We start from the raw sequence: 22761 nt of genomic DNA on the forward strand, positions 1-22761 counted from the left end.
CTGCAAAGTTATCAATTAACATTTAGTTACCAAATCCAATGGCACTCATTCTTCTTAACTTCTCTATATGCTTTGAGATCACTCACCATCCTCTCCTAAATACTGCCTTTTTTCTGGGTTTCATTTCCCTACTCTAATCTCTCTTCCTGTTCTCAGACTCCATTGCTGCTTCATTATTCATGCCATACCAATAACTAAGCATTCCTAAAGACTCTGTCATGGGCTTCCTTTTTTTTCCCTCTGTGTCTTCTTGTTCCCATCAAAGTCTATTGGTTTTCTTCTGGCTAAGGTTAATGATTCCAGATCTATACAATCAGCTGACCTTTACTTACCATACTACTTATTTCAGCAGAAGATTGATCTTTCTCCCTTATGTGATACTTAGTCCATTCTCAACAATATTCCTAAGATCATTGAAAGTGGATCAGCAATTACATTTTCTACTTCTATCAAAAGCCTCAGATGTGGTGCTGCTGACAAATTCACTGAAGGCAACTCTATGTTTTTTTTTTAAACATTTTCCAAGATAAATTTTCATTAGTATGAGAACTACTAAAAGTATCTAATAAAAGTATTTGTGAACTTTAAAGATTAAAATAGATAAAATTCATTCACTCTACATGGCAAGAATATAATTGGGATATTTATAAATAGCTATAGCATCATTAATTATTGCTTTTTATCCATATGAAGGGAGAGAAACCTTTAAACAACTAGGATTTTTTAACATAAAAATAAGTAGTTACAACTAATTATTTGCTTCTCAGAAAAAAACCCCTCAACAAATTCATTTAAGCAGGTAACAAGCAAAATCACTGCTTTTTCATTTTTTCATATGAAGTAGAAAAAATTATTTCATTGTTTTCTCCTTTCTCACCAAGCTCAAAATGCCAGGGTTTTTCATGGACCTAATCCCACTAATGATCAGAAGATCTGCTCTATTTCCTACTTGGCTCAATTAACCCCAAGTTAAGCAAGGTGGTTCTCTCCCCTCCCAAGCACCCACTACATTGTATTTAATGAAGACATCCAATCAGCATAGCTCACTGCGTGGCAGAACTCCAGAGTTTACAAGATCTTCCACTCTCAATCTTCCTAATAGCAGGGATTATGGGTCTGTGTCATAACATTTGGTTCGCCTGTTTAATTCTAAATATCACACATTCCAAGAGTTGCCAGGGACTTCAATGACTCCTTAGTTTAAGCATTATTTTAACATAAGTGCTTTCTATAACATCCCTGACAAGCATCATCAAGTCTCCATTTGAAAACATTTAGGGAGAATAAAACTACTATCTCCCAAGGCTATACATTCCACTTGGGGACAGCTTTAATTGTTAGGAAATTTTTTTCCATTTTATAATTAGTCTGCATAGTCTCTCTAGTTTTTGCTGTTAGTTTTGTCACCTAGGTCCAACTTAGAAACCCCTACTGCATGAAATCTGTTCAGATGCTTGATGATTGCTCTTATGTCTGTCTCTCTCCCTCTCCTTTTCTCTGTCCCTCCCTCCCTTTCTTTTTTCCTTCTCTCTGTCTCTCTGTCTGTCTCTGTCTGTCTCTGTCTCTCTCTCTCTCTCTCTCTCTCTCTCTCTCTCTCTCTCTCTCTCTCTCTCTCTCACACACACACACACATACACACACACACACACACACACACACACACCCCATCACGACCACTACCTCAGCCACGTAGTTCACTACATCATTCTTTTCTCCTTCCTATAGATGTTCAAGTTAACTTCGTAAAATGTAGTACCCAAAATGACCACAATATCCAGGGACAGTATGATCAGAGCCTGCTCTGCATATAGTACAACTATTGTTTCCATACTTCTGGAGCTCAATGCAATCTAAAATGATATCAGTCTTGACTGGGAATAATACTATGCCACTAAATTATGAGACCAATACCTTACCTGTGGAATGGCTGAATTCAGCTGTCGCTGGAGCGAGTCTCTATCATAGATGACATCCTGAAGTCTTTGCTGTGCAAGTGACAAACTTTCCTGGGTCTCTCGAAGGGTTTCTAAAAGTCGATCCCTTTCATCTAGCATATTCACCATCAGCTGCTCAAAATGGGAATCCGAGTCTGAGCCACTACTCTGGGACCCCCTTTGACTCATTGGGGTGTCCTCATTTATCGTGGGCATCACCTCACACATCATTGCTTGAAGAAAGGAAAGAAAAAAATGTTAGTAAAGAGCATCATCATGATGCACAGGTTCTTTGACATGTATGATTCTGATCTTTTAAGGACTGGCTTTTCTTTCAGTTTTTATGTTCAATGATTCTCTACCAATATATTCATTTCTATAGAGATCATGAAGGTGAATTTTCAGTATTGCTACTTCTAAGAACCAGCATGTACCATCTCCTCCAGTTCTGTCTCCTTATTAAACATATGTATATAACTACTTTTAAAAGGTTTTCAAATTTCACTGCTGCTGAAAAAAAAAAAAGTTTCACAATGAATCCTCAGCATCCTGCATATAAGATTGGGAGCTAGTAGGTTGATTCTAAGCCATTTGATTTAACTCCCCTATTTTACATATAAAATAGCTAAAGTCTATAAAGTGTAAAATAACTTGTTCAAGACCACCACAAAAGTATGAATAGACAATTATCAGAAAAATAATCAAATCTTTCAATAGTCATATGGAAAAATGCCTTAAATAACTACTGATTAGAGAAATGAAAATTAAAACAATTCTGAGGTACTACCTCATACCTATCAGATTAGCAAATGTGACAGAAAAGGAAAATGACAGATGTTGAAGGTGATATAGAAAAAATCAATTCCCAATACACTGTTGGGGTGTTGTGAACTAATCTAACCATTCAGGAAAGCAATTTGGAACTATGCCCAAAGAATATAAAACTGACCTTTTGACCAAGCGATTCTTTTTTTTTATGTAATAGTTTTTATTTACCAGATATATGCATGGGTAATTTTACAACATTGACAATTGCCAACCTTTTGTTCTAATTTTTCTCCTCCTTCCCCCCCAAAAATGGCAGATTGACCAATACATGTTACATATGTTAGAGTATAAATTAAATACAATATATGTATACATGTCCAAACAGTTGTTTTGCTGTACAAAAAGAATCGGGCTTTGAAATAGTGTACAATTAGCTTGTGAAGGAAATAAAAAATGTAGGCAGAAAAAAACAGAGGGATTTGGAATTCCATGTAGTGGTTTGTAGTCATCTCCCAGAGTTCTTTCACTGGGTGTACCTGGTTCAGTTCATCACTGCTCAATTGGAACTGATTTGATTCATCTCATTGTTGAAGATGGCCACATCCATCAGAATTGATCATTATTTAGTATTGTTGTTGAAGTGTACAACAATCTCCTGGTCCTGCTCATTTCACTCAGCATCAGATCATGTAAGTCTCTCAAGGCCTTTCTGAAATCATCCTGTTTGACCAAGCAATTTTAATTCTAGGTCTATAACCCCAAAATATCAAAAAAAGGCAAACAATATTATAGCAGGTTTTATTTTTGTTTTTGTTTGTTTGTTTGTTTTTTGTGGTGGCAAAAAATTGGAAGTTGAAAAGAGATGCATCATTTGGACAATAGCTTAACAAGTGTGACCCATGATTGTGATGGAACTTTTTTGTGCTATAAGATATGATGAGCAGAATGATTTCAGAAAAACCTGGGAAAATTTATACAAACTGATACATATCAAGCAAAATCAGGATATTTTTTCTCTATGAGTAATATGAAGTGATGATCAATTGTGAATGACGCAGCTATCCTCAGCAATGCAATGATCCAAGACACTTCCAAAGGATTCATGATAAAAAAAAATACTGTCCCATTCCAGAGAAAGATTTGATAGAATCTGAATGCAGATTAAGATATGATTATTTTTCTTGCTTTTTTGCAATATGCCTAATAAATAACGAAATGTGTTTTGGATGATTTCACATGCACAATTGCTATCACATTTTTTGCATTCACAATGGATGAGAAAGGGATGGCAAGGAAGGAGAGAATTGACAATTTTTAAAAAAAAAAAAAGAATGTTAAAAGTAAGCAATTTTTAAAAAGATATTATATATGTACTTACTGACAAACAAAAAGACTACACATGTCATAAGGAAAACAAGATTTGAATACAAGCTACACTGTGCCATATCACCTTTAAGTAATTTAAAATAGTCCTCTCACAATCCTGATCATCTTCTTAAAGACATAATATAGTTCTCTTACCTATCCTAGTATACAAGATATGGCTTGACTAGGTCAGACTAGAACAAGACTATCATCTCTCTCATTCTATACACGTCATACAAAAAATTTACATAAAATTACATTTGCATAAAATGTAAAATTTTATCATTTTACATTGGTGATATTTTTTCTAATCTCAGAGACATTTTACATTTGTCTCTATTAATGTTGACTATTTCTTTTGTTGCATTATTCCAGCCTAATAAGCTTATTATGGATGCAAATTCTGTCATTCTTTATGATACCCCTCTTCATGATATCTGCTAATTTTTCACCCATGTTATATATTCGTTTTTCCAAGTCATTAAAAACAAATCTTATTTAGCACAATACCAACCCTCCAAGTTGAATAACCCACTAATGCTAACCAGTTCCACAGAGTAGTCATCTACATATATAGGCTATAACATTTCATTGAACTACCTTCTCAGAAAATAAATTTGAATCCAATGAAATTAAATGGTTTTTTGTTTGTAATTATTTAAATAATGTCATATTGTCTTTTAGTAATTATTATTTTTGTACATACTTATTCCCTTAACATATTGCTCTAAAATTATTAAAAATAAGGCTCACTTATCTATAGACTGCAGAATCTATGTAACTTCTATTTTCAAATTAAGGAAAAATTTGGCTTCAGTTTAATAGCTCTTCACTCATCTCCATGACTTTTTAAAAATTCGTTCAGTGGTTGAGCAAGTGACTTCGCCAATTAAATATTCTGGGTCTGTAAACTTTAATTCACTGCAGGTAGTAAGATATGGAGTGCCTCAATCAACAATCACTTATTTCAGAAATTACTTATATGCCTGGACAATGTGCTAAACACCAAAGAAAAAGGTAAAAGTTCCTATTCTCAAGAAGTTCACATTCCAATAGGAGCGAAAACATACAATCAACTAAGGACAAAGCATGAAATATACAGGATACATTGGAAGAGGTGATAAGATAACCAAGTAAAACAACATAAAGAGAGAAGGAAAGTGGACCTAAAATAGACCTTAGGAAAACCTAGGATTAGATCTAACAAAGAGACAGAGGAGATGTCAGATTTTAGGAGAAGCATGGGTATCATAAAGCTACAAAGAAAAGAAAGGGTAATCAAAAGAGACAAAAGCTATATACATCCCTGAAGGATGAGAACTGAGAAAATCCTCAGTTATCTTGAGTTTCCACTCCCTGCTACCCTTTCTCATTCAGCCCTTCCCAATATGGAAATTGCTGTCCTAGGAAATTTAAAAATCAGAAAAGCAGACACTGAGTAGCACAAATTCTTCTGTTTGAAAACATAGTCAAGTCTTCTCCTTTAAATAAAGTCTCCCAGCCTGACAGGTTAACAGATGTGCTTAAGGTTGTACAGATGGGAAATGAATACAATGGGACAGTCAGCTCCTCTAAATCTAAGGTCTGCTGTCTATCCTTTATACTTTGACTTATTACATTCTTTTTCTAACTATTCATCCTTTAAGTTAGAAACTTTTAAACTTTTCCCAAATGTGACTCTTTACTGTCCAAGAAATTTTTACATTATATATATATACATATATATATATATATATATGAAAATATATAAAATAGGTCCACAAATCAAACATTTACTGATAATAAATAACAAAGAAATTTATTTTAAAATAATTCTTTGGCATACATATAATTCTACCACTTATTAAAGACAAAAGCAAATTTGTATACCAGTAATGAGGTGCATGTACTTGCTTAATTTTACATAAAGAAATAAATTTTGGCAGAATACTTGATATCTTTTACTGTTACCAAATTTTTCAAGACCCCTACATTCAGTTACTTCTATGGGATCATGACCCACAATTTAAGAAGCTTTGCTTTAAAATACTAAATTTGCTCCTTTTCATCATTAAGCTTCTAGAAAGATTATTATACTCACTATCCCCAGTAACCAACCACTTCCTCGCTCCTCACTTTAATTCAACAAAAACATCTATAAACCACTTCTCAAGATAAAGTACATATGAAAAGCATCATGGGATAATGGATTGAAATTGAAAGCCACTAGCCTCATTGTGAAGCTGACCCAAGGTTAAATAAGTTCTATCTCTCAAATACACTGTGTGACCTTTGAAAATTGTGAAGTGCTCCAAGGAACCTAAACCATAAAAATAATAGAAAAGTTACTGATATTCATTGGTAGATAATAATTCTTTGAACAGTTCTCCCTACTCTAATAGAATAAGATATCTGGACTAATCACCAATAAATACATACACATATACATAAATACGTATATGCATATATATATATATATATATATATATATATATATATATATATATATATATATATATATATATATATATATATATATATATATATATATATATATATATATATATATATAGTTTTTGTTCTTTGTCCTTAGAGAACCAGTGATAACCTGAATATCTTGACTCATGTGTTAATTGAATTTAAATGAGGCAGAGTTGCATAAAAGTCATCAGCTTCACTTTCTCTTCCAAAGTCACTGCAGTCCAGTGCCTAGACATGTGGCAATAGCTTGGGATGCAGGGGATGGACTAGCCATCTTTGATATCTTACTAAGCTCTAAGCACCCCATAGCCATCTTTATCACAAGACTATTAGGACAAATTATTCTCCCTCAGGAAGTCTTCACATTCTTAGGAGAGCTATCCCTATAACTCATCCACAGGTTTAAAGCCAACAATTGCTTCAATCTAGTTTAGCCCAGTTACTGAGGGAATTTCCCACATATTCTCACTTTAGTTATACTACTATCATCCCGTAACAGGACCTTACCTGTCAAAGGCGATTGTGATTAACTCCTAAATATTCTCCTTGGTGCCATTCTCTACAATTCAAAACTTCTTTTGATTATGTTTCTGCAATAACCTTTAGGTATTAATACCCTTCTCAAAAAAACCCTCAACTCTGAATCCTTGTTGTTATAGAATAAAAATATAAACCATTAAGACTAGTAGCAAAAGCCTCCCACAATCTGGTTCCAAGCTCCTTTTTGTTTTGCACAATACTATCCTTCAGTGTACTCTCTGTCCCAATCAAACTGAATAATTTTTTATTCTTAGAACTAATTATTTCCTCTGAAAGACAAGAAGGAAAAAAGGCAGAAAGAAAGGGAAAGAAAGAGGAAAAGAGGTAGGAAGACAATAAGAATTTATTAAGCACCTACTCTGCAGTTGAAAATGAATGAAGGAGCAGCTGAGTGATACAGTGAAGAGTACCAGACCCTAGGATGACTCATTTTCATGAGTTCAAATTTGGTCAAAGACACTTGGTAGTTGTGTAACTCTGGGCAAATCATTTAACTCTCTCAGTTTCCTTATTAGTAAAATGAGATGGAGATGGAATTGGCAAAACACAACAGTATCTTTATCAAGAAAACTCCAAATGGGGTTATAAAGAGTAGGAAACTACTGAATAATGAGTGAATGAGACTGGGTTCCAATATAGAGAGAAAACAGTATCATAGTTGCTGATAGAGGAAAATATACCAAGAAATATCGGATAGTCAATTGCCTGATGCCCAATTTCATAGAAAGGATCAACAACAACAACAAACCAAAGGAAAGAAAGGCATTTATTAAGCATCTATGATATGCTAAGTTATTTGCAATTGTTCTTTCATTTGATCCTTGGGAGTTGCTATTGTTAGCCCTATTTTACATTTGAGGAAATTTAAGCAAATAGAAATTACATAACTTGTCCTGGATCAGACAGCTACTAAGGATCTAAAGCTGGATTTGTACTGGGATCTTTTCTGACTCCAGGATCCTGACTCCAGCTTTCTAATCACTTTGCCACCTGGATGCCTCCAAATGTATCCTGCTTTATATTCACACAAGTTATTCTCCCATGCATGAAATAAAACTTCCACATCTCCACCTCTAGAAATCCTCCTCTTCCTTCATTGGCCAACCCTAGCTTATTTATGAAACTATTCCTAATTTTGTTTCTCCCATCACACCACACACTTCCTGAGATAAGTATCCATATGTACACATGCACTTACACACACACACACACACACACACACACACACACACACACATATTATAGACATTTGTATATGGGAGCAGAAGAGGGGAAATAGTTCTTGTCCTCAATTTCTTATAACAATTTCCTAATTTCCTCTACCTCATAACAGTCTTACTTCCTGTTATAGTTATTCATAGGTCTTGTATTCTCACTAGATGATATACTTCCTAAGGCCAGGAACTGCTTTTTTTTCAATACTTTAGCACTCAGCATAGTGCCCTACATAGAATAAGAACTTGATTAGTATTTGTGGAATTGACACAGTCACTAAGTAAATGTTATAGATGCACTTAGACAAACTCTATAAAAAACTAAGTTAGAGACATGTGTCTAAAATTATTACATAGGAATTAAAACTTAAAGGCTTTTGGTTTCTTTCTGGACACAGAAGCATAAGACTAGAGAGCTGAAATATCTTAAAAGATTAAGGATTCCAATCCTCCAACATCTAGACTTTTTACAGCCCAAACAGCCCAGCTTTATACAGCTGGTTAGTGTCAGAGTTGGGAACTAAACCCAAGGGCTCTTGGCTCCTTACCTAATGTCATGAATTATATATCCATACAATCTAACTTCCCCAAATCTTCTAAAAAAGCAATACCACAAATGGCAATGTCTTATCTATTAACTTCACATTTTCTCTACTAGTAATAAGCTAATAGATAGTGGAAGCCTTGAATTAGTCCATATACCTATGTCTTCTTAATTTTACTTCCATAACTTTCTCTCAAGTCCTTTCCATTGCCACAGCAGACATATTTTATTATTCTTTTCCTCATCACCTTTGCCCTGGACTCTTATTATATTTTCTGAACAATCTGCTACCTGTAACTGTTCTTCTCTCATCTTATCAATCAGGATAGATTATTGAATAAGATTGTGGATGCAAAGTTCTTTCACAAAACTTAAAGCTCCATACATATTTGAACTTCTATATAGACACTCTCCTCAAAAACCTTCACTAGATCCCCATTGTCTACTGAACAAAGGATTAAACTCCTTAATCTTGACATTCAAAGAATTCCAAAACTTGACTTTTCCTATAGCTGAGCTAAAATAGATGACTCATTATTTTCTTTTCTCACCATATCTCTCTCTGATCTTTACAATATGCCTGCAATGAACTTCTTCCTTCACATCTTTACCTGCTTAAATCCTTTTCATTTATCTCCAAATCAGAAGCCACAGTTTTTCCAACTCCCATTTATGCAATCCCTCCCCAGATGAAAGGGCCCTCTCACCCAAAACACTTCTCCTAGTATTGATATCACTTGTTGCTATCTTTTGTATTTATACTAAATGCCTTTATCACCTTTATACTCATCTCTCCCACCTCTAAATTGTTAGGATGCTAAGGGTAGGAATTTCATTACCTATTCCAGCTTTTTCTTTAGTATACCATTTCACACTTAGTTGATGTGTAATACATAATTATTGAAATCAGTTCTAAATCACAGAATCAAAAAATTTGATGCTTTAAATCAGGGTTTGTATGTCTCTTACTTCCACATATCACAACCTCTCCACATTGGAAAAGACAAAGCTTTGGGGAGTTGCTGCCCCCTCATGTCATTAAGAAAAAATAAGTCATCACCCAGTTATCAAGCCTCCAGTCTTGGAAACTCTGTACTTAACCAACCCTACCTGATGATGGTAGTTTCTCAATATATCACTTAGTCCATTATTCAAAGCTTGGTAATGCCTGGTAAAGGCAAAAAAGGTAAAACCTTTTTAATGTTGTTTCATAATTTCATGGGATCAAACATTTTTAGTTTAAAGGGACTTTGTTGTTCAGTCATGTTTGGCTCTTCATGACCCCATTTGGAGTTTTCTTGGCAAAGACACTGGAATGGTTTGCCATTTCCTTCTCCTGCCAAAGGGACTTTAGAGATCACCAAATCTAATCCATTCATTTTATAGATGAGGAAAATGAGGTTCAGAGTCATTTGTCCAATGTCATATTTATGAAAAGGAAAAATCAAGATTTGAATCCTGGATCACTAACTAAATGTCATGCTTTTTCCATTCTGCTTTAGGGGAAAATCCAATAGTCAGGAAGAATTGGAACAAATCTATTAACAAAGGTCCCAGAAGTTTTTAGACTTTTTCATCAAATCTTTAACATTTTGTAATGTCGCATGTGCTACAATGCAATTTTTTATTTTCTTTCAGTGTCAACTAGTATAAATATCTAGAAATTCATACTTTGGGAAAACCTAGTCTTCTCTGATTTAAAATTATGACAATTCATCCTTCTATTTAAACAGTCTTTCTTAGGTGCCAGTCTTCAGGTCATCTTCTTGAATTAGAAAGAGGTCAGACTCCAAAGATCTAATACTATTTAGTTATTTTATCATAACAATTATCAGTTGTAAAAATTGTGTTATTGGTGAGAGAAAAGGAATTGTCAGTGACTGTATGGGACAAAATAAAAAATACTAGATTGGAAGTTAGATAACCCAGGTTCAAAATCTTGGCTCTGCAACTCATTTACCTACATCACTCTGCACAAGTTTTTATAATTATCAGGGCCTCAGTTTCCTCAAGTGAATTAAACTTGGTATCTTGAAAGGTCTTCCCAGCCTGATCTTACCTGCACTTGTGCTCTAAGACAAATACAGATTGTGGAGAACATATATTCTTATATTTTGAACCATATCAAAGTGGCCATTATGGTTCATGGTAAAAGCATGTCCTAAAAGCTTTTGTGCAATTTTAAGCTTCTAAAATTTAGAAGCTATTATAATATTAGTAGTTTAAAATTGCACAAAACTTTTGGAACACTTTAGATGAATACAAAGAGTAGCAGAGACAAATATTAGTGATTTACTGTCATAGAAGGAGAGGCATAAAGCATACTCTGCATAACTTTAAAGAAGTCAGAATTTTCAGACAGAGAAAAATACTATGTTTTTATTTCTTTTGTTTTTTTGGGGGGGTAAGTACCAACATAAGGAAAAAAATTAAATTATTACCTGCAATAAGATTTCATATTCAATTGAATTAATAATTATAAAATATTCTCCTCACTGAAATTTTGCAGTGGTATAAATACTTTATCATTATTGCACACATTAGCAGGTGAGGCTTTGAAGTACTTTTTCCAAAATTAATTACACAGCTAGCAAATTTCAGAAAAACCTTATTAATTGTGTCTTATGTCTTCAAGACAATTCTTCATGCTTGTTATAAATGTTTGGTGAAAATTATTTTTTGGATGCAATCTTTATTATTTTCTATATTTTAAAGGAGAATGATTACCCATATATAAATTTAGATGATCATATTTTATGCATTAAACTACTAGCTTAGGGAACTCCTTCCAGAAATGTTCACCATGAATTGTTCTATACATTATGAGCTAGTTTTAGAATTTTTTGAGATTCATAGGTATGCTAAAGAAAGTGAATTGTCCATATATGTGCATATACAATGCCAGAATTTGAACTCAAATCTTCCTGACTTGAGATTAGAACTTTCAATAGCATAATATGCTGCTTTTAGCAAAATTCTAACAAAGATCACTTTCTTCAACAACATGACAACTCCTTATGGGTAAAAAGGCAGCATTTTGAATTATTTTCATCTTTACCTACCATTAGAAACTAGCTGGGAAAAGAAGAAAAAAATGGAATAAGTGCCTTTAAAATTTGTCTTATAAAATTGCTAAGGAATAGAAATACATGGGATGTTCTGACAGTTCAATATTCAAAAACTATTAGCACACATGCCATACATGAAATTAATATACTGAACAGCTGTGCCCAGTCTCAAAAATAATTCTAGGAACTCCATATTGTTTTCTGCCTAGTACTTAAAAGTAAAAAAAAAACTTAGGCCACATAAAATTATGCTTTGACAGTAACTATTGGGGGGGAGGACACTTGAATTGCTTAGTAAAGTTGTTAGTAGGTTAGAAGATTGGAGAAACATGAAAATTCATTATTAAATTACCCATCATTATTTGCTTGAAAAATCAAATTATTAAACTTAATCATTTTAACTAAAATTAATCCAAAGAAAACCAAACCATGTAACAAAACTGCAGATAACTCTTTTATATTGAAATTTAACAAGAGGGCAAACTGAGGCAAATTTCCACACAAAAAAGGATCAATAATAAAATGAATCAGAATCAATCTTAATCTTCACAAAATACTTCGAGAATTTTTTTTAATGCTGATGCAGTGTATCATAGCTTCTCTATAACTAAACAACTTTTAGACCTACCAACATACCATGGACTTTCTCAATCAAATATATTTTCTCATGAGCAAGGTAGCCTAATCTCCACTACAAAAAAAGTGAGCACATTTTCTTCCTGACTGATCTTGTCTCAGTGATGAAACATTAGTTCCTCTGATGTGCCAGATCCTTTACTCAAAATTCCCAATATCCTACCATTACTGGTTAGTTGGGAGATAAAATGAATAAACAGCATATTTGCTTCCTTAAACTTTCAGGATGCCCAAAAGATTATTAAGAATTCCACCTGAAACTGAAAAATAATAAAAATAGTATGCTATCAGAATAGATCATTCTCAAATATTTAAGATAAATGTGTGTATTTGTGTGTATGTATAACAAAAGCAACCTAAACATTAATCCAATTCATTCAGCTAAAGTCCTATACTTTATCAGATTTTTTTTAATGCAAGAAATAGCCACTAGAAAAAGGGGAAGGAATGAAAAAGGGAAAAAAGACCATATTACCAAGAGAAAAAAAAGAATACTTCCATGTATAAGCTCCATTTGGCATATTAGCACTCTGATTCTTTCTTATGAATGTCATCATTTGAAACTCCACTTGCAATATTCCCTGAACACATCCCTCTGGTTTTTTTTACAGGCAGTTTATCAATTAAGATAGATTGAACAATTTAAAGATCTAATTGCAGAATGGATGATAGATATAGGAGTTTGCAAGGCTTATCAGGACCTGCATCCCTTCTCATCATAATATCTATGGTTTTTTAATGCATTTATTAATATTTTTCAACATTCAAGTTTACTTTTGGACAGCAGGGAAGGGCATATTTAAAATCTGCCATATATACATATATATAAATCTTCTTGGTACTGCTTTCACTAGATAACTCTTCCATCAAATTTGGGAGTTAGAAGTATCATTTATGGCGGCAGGGTGGGCTGGAAGGAAGAAAATAAATGTAGGTGCTTTAGGTTGGTGACTGGTGTTTGAATTGGCCTTGGAAAATTTCAGTTTCTCAAAAACCAGGGAAAATGTTCCTCTGATCATAACCTTGACTGCCTTTCAAATCCCTCTGGTCTCCAAATAAAAGTTTTGGATGCCAGCTGGACTCCTAGGCTCCAGGACTTTTAGGATGGAAAGCAATTGTTTTCTGTTCATCTCAAGGAGTCCAAGGAGGACCTATTGAGATGTGAAAGATTATCAAGACCACATTCCTTGATGGATGTCATTGAATCTTTCTACCCCAATAGCTCAACAGAATTTTAAACTCATGAAAGGCCACGAGGTAGTTATTGGTAAGGAAGAGTTTCTCCAGCAGTGGTTTATTCTTTAGAACCCCATGGGCTCCACCTCAGTTAACCTACTGGGAGTGAGTAATTCAGCAAAAGAGAATCTTTGCCATTGTCTGAGTGGCTTTGCATGCATATTCCCCCTCCTACTTAACTCTTTGACGTCTTTGGGAAAGAAGATTGTCATTTCCAAGAGAAGCATTTCCACTTTCTTCACCCTAGTGATTTGCATATATCCTAATACTCACTGGACCAGCCTTCTTCCTTCTCCAACTCCCCTGGACATCAGATCCAGCGGCCACACCCCCCCTCCCACCTAGAAGTTGACTTCAGGATCCCCACACTAAAATTCACCCCCCAGCATCCACCAGGAGCTAAGGAAGAGGGTCCTGGGTAAAGTAAGGGAAGTAGAGAAAGCAAAAAAGAAAAAGGGAAGAAGATAAGGAGGGTTAGAGTCCCCAGCGAGGATGAATCCTGGATTACATACATCTTCCCTGGGGTTGGGGTGGGGCCAGGAGGTGGAAGAAGAAGGAAAAGCTCTTGGAGCCAGCGGGAAGATTTGGTACCTAAAGCCTGTGTTTTGGCGTCTGCTCCTTCAATTGATCAATGACAACCGCAGTCTCCACCGGCTTGATGGGGGGTTGGGGAGGGGGTGTTGCCTCACGCCGGGAGCTCCTGGACCGTTTCCCTAGCAAGGATGGGAGGAAGGTGGCTCAGAGGAAGCCCTGGCCCCAGCGCTTTGCCGGTAAGTGTCTGGGCTTGGAGGCGGCAGCAATAGCATCCCGGCATCTTTCAGTGCCTCCTCCGTCAGCAGCCAAAAGGAGAAGCGTCCATCGGAAAAATGGCATATTACAAATTTTGCTTTGGGAAGCAGAGCTCGGCTCAGACCATTGTCAAAAGGAGGATGGGGGGAGAGGCGGTTCTTAAAGCCCCAGCGGCCCCTTTCCAGAAGCAACCGCCTCCACACCAATCCACGCTTACAGCTGGAAGAAGAGGCAAGGGAGAGAGGAAGAGGGGGGAGAAGAAGCATTCTGACTTTCCAAAACTTAACCAAATGGACTAGAAATCTCAACGACCTCTCCTTTCCTTCCCCGCCCTCTCCCCCAAGTCTGGGTCACTAGAGGTGAATAAACTCACTTGATTTCTTAAAATGTGGGCACTAAAAAAAGCATAAAATGAGGGGGGGGGAGAGCGCCCCACCTGGTCCTGAGCAGCCACCTTCTCTACAAAGGAGTTGTTACTGAGCATTCATTAGCTCCAAAGCAACAGTAAGACGGAACCCCACGGTAGGTGAGAAAAGCTAGGCAAGAATTCCACTCCCCCCCAAACCTAGACAGGTATGTTCCATGTTCTAGCTTAATGCACTTAAAAGATGCGCTCCTCGTTCAAAAGGGCAGGTAATCCACGCCCTCCTCCTCCCCTCCACACACCCACTTATCCTCCCCAAGCCTCGTGGGGAGGCTGGCGAGTCCCAACCACTCCGAGAAGTTGGCCCGACCCCACCAACCTGCTGCCCGCGCGCCTTGTACCGAAACTGGGGTCCGTGGGGCTGCTGAGGCATCGGCTCTTCCCCGTCCTCGTTCTTGGTGCGCCTCCCCGTTCTCTGGGCGGGCAGGGGCTTCCCCTGGAAGCTGCTGCAGTGGTTTCCACCGGCCCTTAAATAAATTCTGAAGTAATCACGTCTTTGCTCTCCCCCTCACGCACACGCGCTCCCTCACAGAGCCACACACATCCACTCTGCTCCCCAGATGCAGCGCGAGTGCAGTTGCTGGTGCGGCTGCCGCTGCTAGGGCCGGGCCCGCGGCTCCCACGGGCTCCCGCCGCCTTCTCTCGCCTGCCCGTGGCCCCCAGAGAGAAATCCCGCAGAGAAAAGAGCCGGAAAGGAAGGCGAATGCTCTTCTGGCCTCGCCCCGCACCCGGCTCGCTGCAAGCACGCTGTCCCCGGCACAATGGTATCTCCGGGAGGAAGATGCGCCGGCCGTTCCACCTCCTACCTCTCTCAAGCCGCGGCGGGCGTGCGGTTTACTGTACCGCCGCTCCTTGAAGGAGGAGCTGTCCTTCTCACGGTGCTAGAAAGGGAAAGAGCCGGGTTAACTGGAGTCTGGGTGTGGCAGCAGGGAACCGCTCCAGTCCTCTTCATTCATTGCTTGGGCGATGCTAATGTACCCGGGGGAAAGCGTGACAGCATTATCTGCTCTCCAAGCAGAGGACTTCTAGCGCCGGCACTGACAGTCCTGCCTCGTTTCCCCTCCCCCAGGAATCCCTCTCCCCATTTCCGAGACAAGTGTCTTCTTCCTTCTTACACTCGTCCATACACACATACACTCCAAGAAGGGAGCAAAGAAGGTGGAAAGAGGAGAATGTCTGAATGCAACCTGCCCTACTTAGAGACCAACTTCTGTCAAAGTCCTCATCCATTCTCCTCCTGTAGGTGATTAGGGAACAAGAGAGGACACTGATTCGACTACGTGGTACGATTTTAAAAATAAATAAATAAATAAAATAAAACACGGACTCTAGTCAGGAAAAGCTGTTCAAATCCCATTTCTGCCACTTACTAGGTTTGTGACCTTGAACAAGTGACAACTTCCAAGGGACACCATTTCTTAAGACACAAGGAGAAAAATGCAAAGGACATAAAAATATGCCTTTAGACTTATCTTATATTTTTAAAGCTGCAGCTCTTTTAGAGGGCCAGTGAATGTATTCTGGAAAATACAAGGACAGGTTTTATTGATAAAGCATGTTAGGAGAGTCTGAAGAACTATGGTAACAGTTATATTTTAAGAAAACTACTCTTTTTTCAGGATCAAGGAAGCAACAAAATAAAAGATTGAACCTTTCAAATCTCTCCAAACAGAAGTTATCATCAAAGATAAAGCAACTTCATCTATATCCATCATCTAGGACACTCAGGATCCAAAAGAATAAACACACACACACACACACACACACACACACACACACACACACACAAGAACTGACTGTCACTGAAACTGAGCTCAATTACCACTGTGCTAACACATCCAAGGAAGGGCAGAAGCTTACATGAATACCCCTGTATCCTGAGTTCCCCTCCTCTTTCCAGCCTCATGGATACCTCAACTCTAGGCTTTAGAAGTTTGCTCAGTACTAAACAGCCTATTTGACCACAGCTCTGCAGAAACAGAAATGGCAACCTAGAAACACCCACAAAGCAAAGTTTTGACCTACTTGTGGGGGAGTGAGGTGGGATGGGGGCAGGTTCTGGAAGGCCAAGAGAATTTAAAAAAAAAAAAAAAAAAAAAGGAAATAGAACAAATCACTAAGGATAGGAATATGAGTTGCCCAGGATGGAAGTAGTCTGGGATGCTTAGAGATAGACCATATAAAGATATCATAATTAGAGGGGAGGGAGTCAGGAAGTGAATAATAAGGAATATAAGGAATAAGGATAAGGGTGGAGAGAGAGAGAGAGACTGAAAGTACCAAACATTTTTGGAAGAAGAAAACTCAAAGACCTTGAAAATACACACACACACACACACACACACACACACACACACACACACACAAAATCAATACCAAAAAAAGAAAAAAAAAAAAAAAACAATAGCAGAAGAAAACTATAGTGCTCCTGAAGGAACTTCTGTTTTGGCTCAATTACAAATAAGTATAGGGAATGTACCTGTGGATTAATTAATGTCAAATATTCCCAGATGAAAAAAACATTCCTATAACCAATGCAGGTTGGCACTTTGTAAATTAGATTCTTAGAGAGATGACCAGATCATTACAATCAATTTGACCAGAATCATATTGACAGTTATGTTCTAAGAGTGAGATTTGAATCCAACTATGTCTTTTGTGGCTTTGAGACTGGCTCTCTCTTTCTACCATGATAGCCATGCTACTTCTCATCATTTCGTACAGCAAACAAAAAATTCACATGTGATCTCATCAATTTAGGACACTTCAATGATTCAGATATCAACTCTCATTTCTGCCCTTCTTGTATGATTCTTGTCCATAATATTGATTTCTAAAAACATATATTCAAAGCTGGAAGAGCCCTGACTCACCATATTGTCCAATCATCTTCTTTAACAGTTGAACAAATAAGCCCCAGAGTGGTTACATGGTACTCAGATGTCCCCAGTTTGAAATGATAACTTGTTTTTTTGGCATTCAAATATTTTTACAGTTTGGATCCAACTTGCCTTTCTAGACTTACATATTTGTCCTATAAAGGTATTTTATGGTTTTCTTGCAAGATCTTAAAATAAACTGTTCTCTCCACTGTCTATACGAATTCTCCTCCTTTCCATTAAACTATACTTTGCCAAACTGATGTCAATTGCATTGATGGAGCAAATTTCCAAGTGGGAAATTCTCAGTTCCAGTGAAATCACAGGTCTAGCCAAATATTAATATGTATGGGTATTTATCCCCTACTATAAAATGTAAGCTCCTTGAGGACAGATTTTGTGTCATTTTGTAAATGCTTTAGAGCAGGGGTTCTCAAACTATCGCCCACAGGTCAGACGATGGGGACATTTATGTGGCCCCCCTAGTTATGGCAAATGGGCAGAGAGAATAGAGCTAGAAACAAACACAGCTGAAGAAACTTATTCTTAGACTGTACCATTTAGTCCCAGTGTAAGATCAGCTGAGGCCAAATAACTCAGAAAGGCATGAAAACAGAATACATAATTTCTGAAAACCAATGAAACTCCGGTTTCTCCTATCTGTGGAGGGGTTTTTTTTTTTAAACTATGATTTCTCCACTGGACCCTCCACATAATTATTCTATCTTTCCCTATAGTGACTAATCTCTTTGTTGCTATATTTCAGAAAAGCTCAATGGGTTATGAAAGAGTATTTGTTTTATTTGAAAGCAAGGACTATTGTGTTTGTCAAGAAGAAGCTTACTCAATACCTGATCATAGTTAAGAAGCTGCCTAGCTTGTCTCCAACTCACCATTGAAAATGGCCTATTAAGGCAATGTGTCATCACAATAGTGGTCTTTTAAGGAAATAGCAAGCATTTCCTCAGTACATTCAAGTATAGTCTTGTATAGTGAAAAAAAAATCACCAGTGAAATGACTTATGAACTGCTTTTTTTTCTTCTATAACTGAATTTCAGGCTGATACTTTACCCCATATGAACATGTTTCTCAAGAAAAGATGCAGATCAATTCAGTGTACCATTAGTTTTAGAACTGGAAGAGATCTTTGAGATCATCTAATGAAAACCATTCATTCTACATACAAGGATGTTAGTTTCTTGCCCAAGATCATTCATGTCTGAGGGGAATATTTCAACCCTGGTCATCTGGCTATGGGATCAGCCAGTGTCCTTCACACTATACTAGGGAGCTTTCACGATTAATGTTAGAAAGAGGATTTGAGCTTAAATCATTGAGCTTCTGAGCCAGGAGTTTGTGGGGAGTTTTGCATGTCTATCCATCTATCTATCTGTCTATTTATTTGTGGAATAAAACAAACATTTCTATAACATAGTATAATAAAAATAATTTCATGTAAAATGGCTTAAAAAGCCATGGGTTTCAAATTAATGATCCCCACTTAAACACAGCCCCCAACACTTATGTCCTGCTACTTCTCCTAGATTACTATTATGAAAAATCCTTACAATGACATTTTTCCTCTATTAGGATTCTCCTTTGTAATTATTGTTAACTTTGGTTTGAAGACACATACCATTGTCTATATATTTACAAAATATTTATATGATATAAATATCAAACAAATAAAATTATTCTGTGGCCCCAAACGTGCTGATAAATATTTTATTAACTAATGTGTGGTTACATAGATTTATAGCTAGAAATATAATACTCTCAGTCAATAGATGATGACAATAAAGCCCACAGACTTTAAGTAACTTTTTTAACATCACACAGGTAGTAAGAGGGAGAGACAGTATTTGACATCAGGTGCTCAAATATCTAATCCTGATCCTTTTCTTCTATATCACATTGCTACTACATAGACAATGATGAGATCCAAGATATGCACAGAGTGCTTTAGTATTTCTAAATCCTTTTCTAATCCTTTTTATAGTTCATAAATAAATCTTTAAAACTCCTAATATAAACTCTAATCTTTATTTATCAAAAGCAATAGTTATGAATTTCATACGTTCCATGTGTTGTCATGTAAGTTTATAACGTTAATGGTCTGTTCTCTTCTTACCTATTTAAACAGAATAAATTCTGATTAGGAAAATTATATCAAACTTATTACAGCTGATTTTTGCTGCCTGCACTTTTTCTTCTCCTGCTTTCACAGATGAGCAAATGTTTCTGCATCATTTCTCACAAGATAAATGGTTGTGAAAAAGGCTACATTAATCAATCCTTATCTATGTATTTATACTCCATTACTATAGTACCTAGCTGTATGAAAGATACTCACAAAGGTTTCAGTTCAAACTTAAAAAGATGCTGGCTTGAACAGGTAAATTCAAATGGTTGGTTAGTTTTAAAAAGACATCAATATATGCATGAAAGGATTTTTAAAAAATATTGTTTGTAGCGTCTAAGTATGTTGCATTAAATGGATTACTAGAAAAATTGAGGACAGAGCTGTTATTTGAAAATACCTTGCTCATCCTATGGGTGTCAAGAGGAGAATTTTTTTGGACATTCCCTTAAATCAAGAATTTTTAGCTTAAGGGACCCCAGCAATAACTATAGATAAATTGCAAGTCTATGAATCTTACTGGAAAAAATCAGTTCTTGATTTTCACTAACCTTTAACTGAAATTTAACATTTCCTTCACTATTCAATGAATATAGGCAACAAAAGTTTTTCTAAATGTTCATAGACTGCACTAGACATACCACAATGGGATCCATGACACACATCAAAAAAGGACCAGAGAATCCCTGGGTTAAAAGATCAGTTTCATTTTTACAAAGTAATTGATCATTCATCTACTATAATCTAAGACCTTTCTTTGCAATTACAGATAAGTACCAATTTTTGAAGTGGATGAATTCTTAGAGACCATTTAGTCATTCCTTGATTTTGTAGATAGTAGAAATGAAGTTCAAAGAAATTACATGATTTGCCCCAAAATGTACATAACATGTTAGTTTCAGAACCAGAGAATTACAATTCAAATTCAATTTTATATATTAATACCAACTCTGTTCAAAATACTATAGATAAAAGAAAGTAAAGATAAAATCACCAAGCCTCAAATATGGAGACTGGATAATAAATAAGTAAATGTAAAGTAATTTGAAAAATTAAGATAACATGTATGAATAAATGGAGACATGGAATGGGATGCCAGATTCAGAAATACCTAGTGGTCCAGTTTGACTGGATTATAGAATGTGAAGGGATAGAAATATGAAATGTCTGGCATTTTAAATGCCAGGATGAATGGTATTATTAGAGATTTTTGAGCAATAAAGAGAGTGATATGGTCACACTTGATTCTTAAGAGAATTATTTTGGTATCCTTATTGAGCAGAGACCAGAAGCAACAGCAGTTAGGAAGCTATTATACTATCCAGATGCTGAGTACATGAGCAAAGATAGTGCCTGAAAGTGGAGAGAAGGAGAAAGCTATAAAAATGTATAGATAGTATAAATGAGATTGTACAGGTGATTGAGAGTAGGAAGTGGAGTTGAAGAAGAATAAAGAGTTGAGGATAAATTCAAAGCTTATGAAACTGGGTTACTGGGTAGATGGTAGAACCCTCAACAAAATTAGGGAAATTTGCTATCGGGGCAGATTCATAAAGGGAGACAAATGAGTTTTTGACACAAGTAATTGAAGATACATGTCTCAAAGGGGAAATGTCTCACAGACAATTAGTGATGTGGAATTCTATAAAGATGGTCGAAAATATATGATCTGATGTGTTTACCAAAAATCATGCAGGGAAATCAGTCCCGTACAAGATCCTTAGAAGCAACTATACTTAGGAGAAAGGAGAGGGACAACGATCCAGCAAAGGAATCTGGGAAGAAGCAATTGGAAAAATAGGAAGAAAATCAAAAGAATAATGCAATGAAATCCAAGAAAGGAGAGTTTCTAGGAAATGTTTATTGAGGGAGATGGAGAATTAGTCGAAATGCGTAAAAAAAAAAACACTACAGAGACATTAGGGAAAATGAGAACTGAGAATACATTTTTGTATTTAGCAGAAAAAAAGAATCTTTTGACATTGGGTTTATTTCTACCACCTCCTACTCTTCCCAGTACTCTACATAGTAGAATCATAGTAACTTCATGTTATTTTATATGTCAGTCCACTTAAAATAGTAGCGATCAAAATATTTTGAGACATCAGAGCTATTAATATGAATGACTTTTACGATTATCAATTTCTTGAAATATTCAACGTACAAAAAAATTAAATGTGGGAATCATTTACACACACACACAATTCTTTCTTTTTTCTGGGAATTCTGACATTTTCAATTCAATAAGCATTTGTTGAGCAACTTTGGTATACTTCAAATATTCCCATTCATTCTCCCCCAAATTTTGTATCTTCCTGCTTCTCCAAAATATTACTCCAATGAGATGAATTAGACTAGTTCCAATGATCTTGTGATGAAGAGAGTCATTTACACCCAGAGAGAGGACTGTGGGAACTGAATGTGGATCACAACTTAGCATTTTCACTCTTTTTATTGTTGTTTGCTTGCATTTTATTTTTTCTCATTTTCCCCCTTTTTTGAACTGATTTTTCTTGTGCATAAAGATAATTATATAAATATGTATTCACATATTGGAATTAATGCATATTTTTACCATGTTTAACATTTATTGAATTACTTGTCATCTAGGGGAGGCAGTGAGAGAAAAGGGAGGAAATTGGAAGACAAGGTTTTGCAAGGGTCAATGTTGAAAAATTAGCCATGCATATATTTTTTGGGGGAAAAGGCTTTAATAAAAATATAATCCTTGTTTAGTCTTTACAAGTGAACCTCAACCTTATT

The 22761-nt window shown here is 36.1% G+C and overlaps 1 protein-coding gene across 6 annotated transcripts in view; it reads right to left on the reverse strand.

Moving 5' to 3' along the window:
• PPFIA2 (PTPRF interacting protein alpha 2) overlaps positions 1 to 15816 on the reverse strand; it is a 664129-nt gene extending 648313 nt beyond the window's left edge. For 3 of the 6 annotated variants that reach the window (XM_074270870.1, XM_074270871.1, XM_074270867.1), the window contains exons 1-2: positions 14357 to 14661; positions 1917 to 2167 (exon numbers count right to left, since the gene is read on the reverse strand). In XM_074270870.1, coding sequence (XP_074126971.1) covers positions 1917 to 2165 — 249 coding nt within the window. In that variant the 5' untranslated portion in view covers positions 2166 to 2167; positions 14357 to 14661. Of the gene's footprint in view, positions 1 to 1916; positions 2168 to 14356; positions 14666 to 15297 lie in introns of those variants that run through there. The other 3 variants (XM_074270868.1, XM_074270869.1, XM_074270872.1) reach the window with 3 other exon arrangements.
• Between the last annotated feature and the right edge of the window lie 6945 nt (positions 15817 to 22761).

Source organism: Sminthopsis crassicaudata, chromosome 5, assembly GCF_048593235.1.
Source record: "Sminthopsis crassicaudata isolate SCR6 chromosome 5, ASM4859323v1, whole genome shotgun sequence".
NCBI classification, from domain to species: domain Eukaryota; kingdom Metazoa; phylum Chordata; class Mammalia; order Dasyuromorphia; family Dasyuridae; genus Sminthopsis; species Sminthopsis crassicaudata.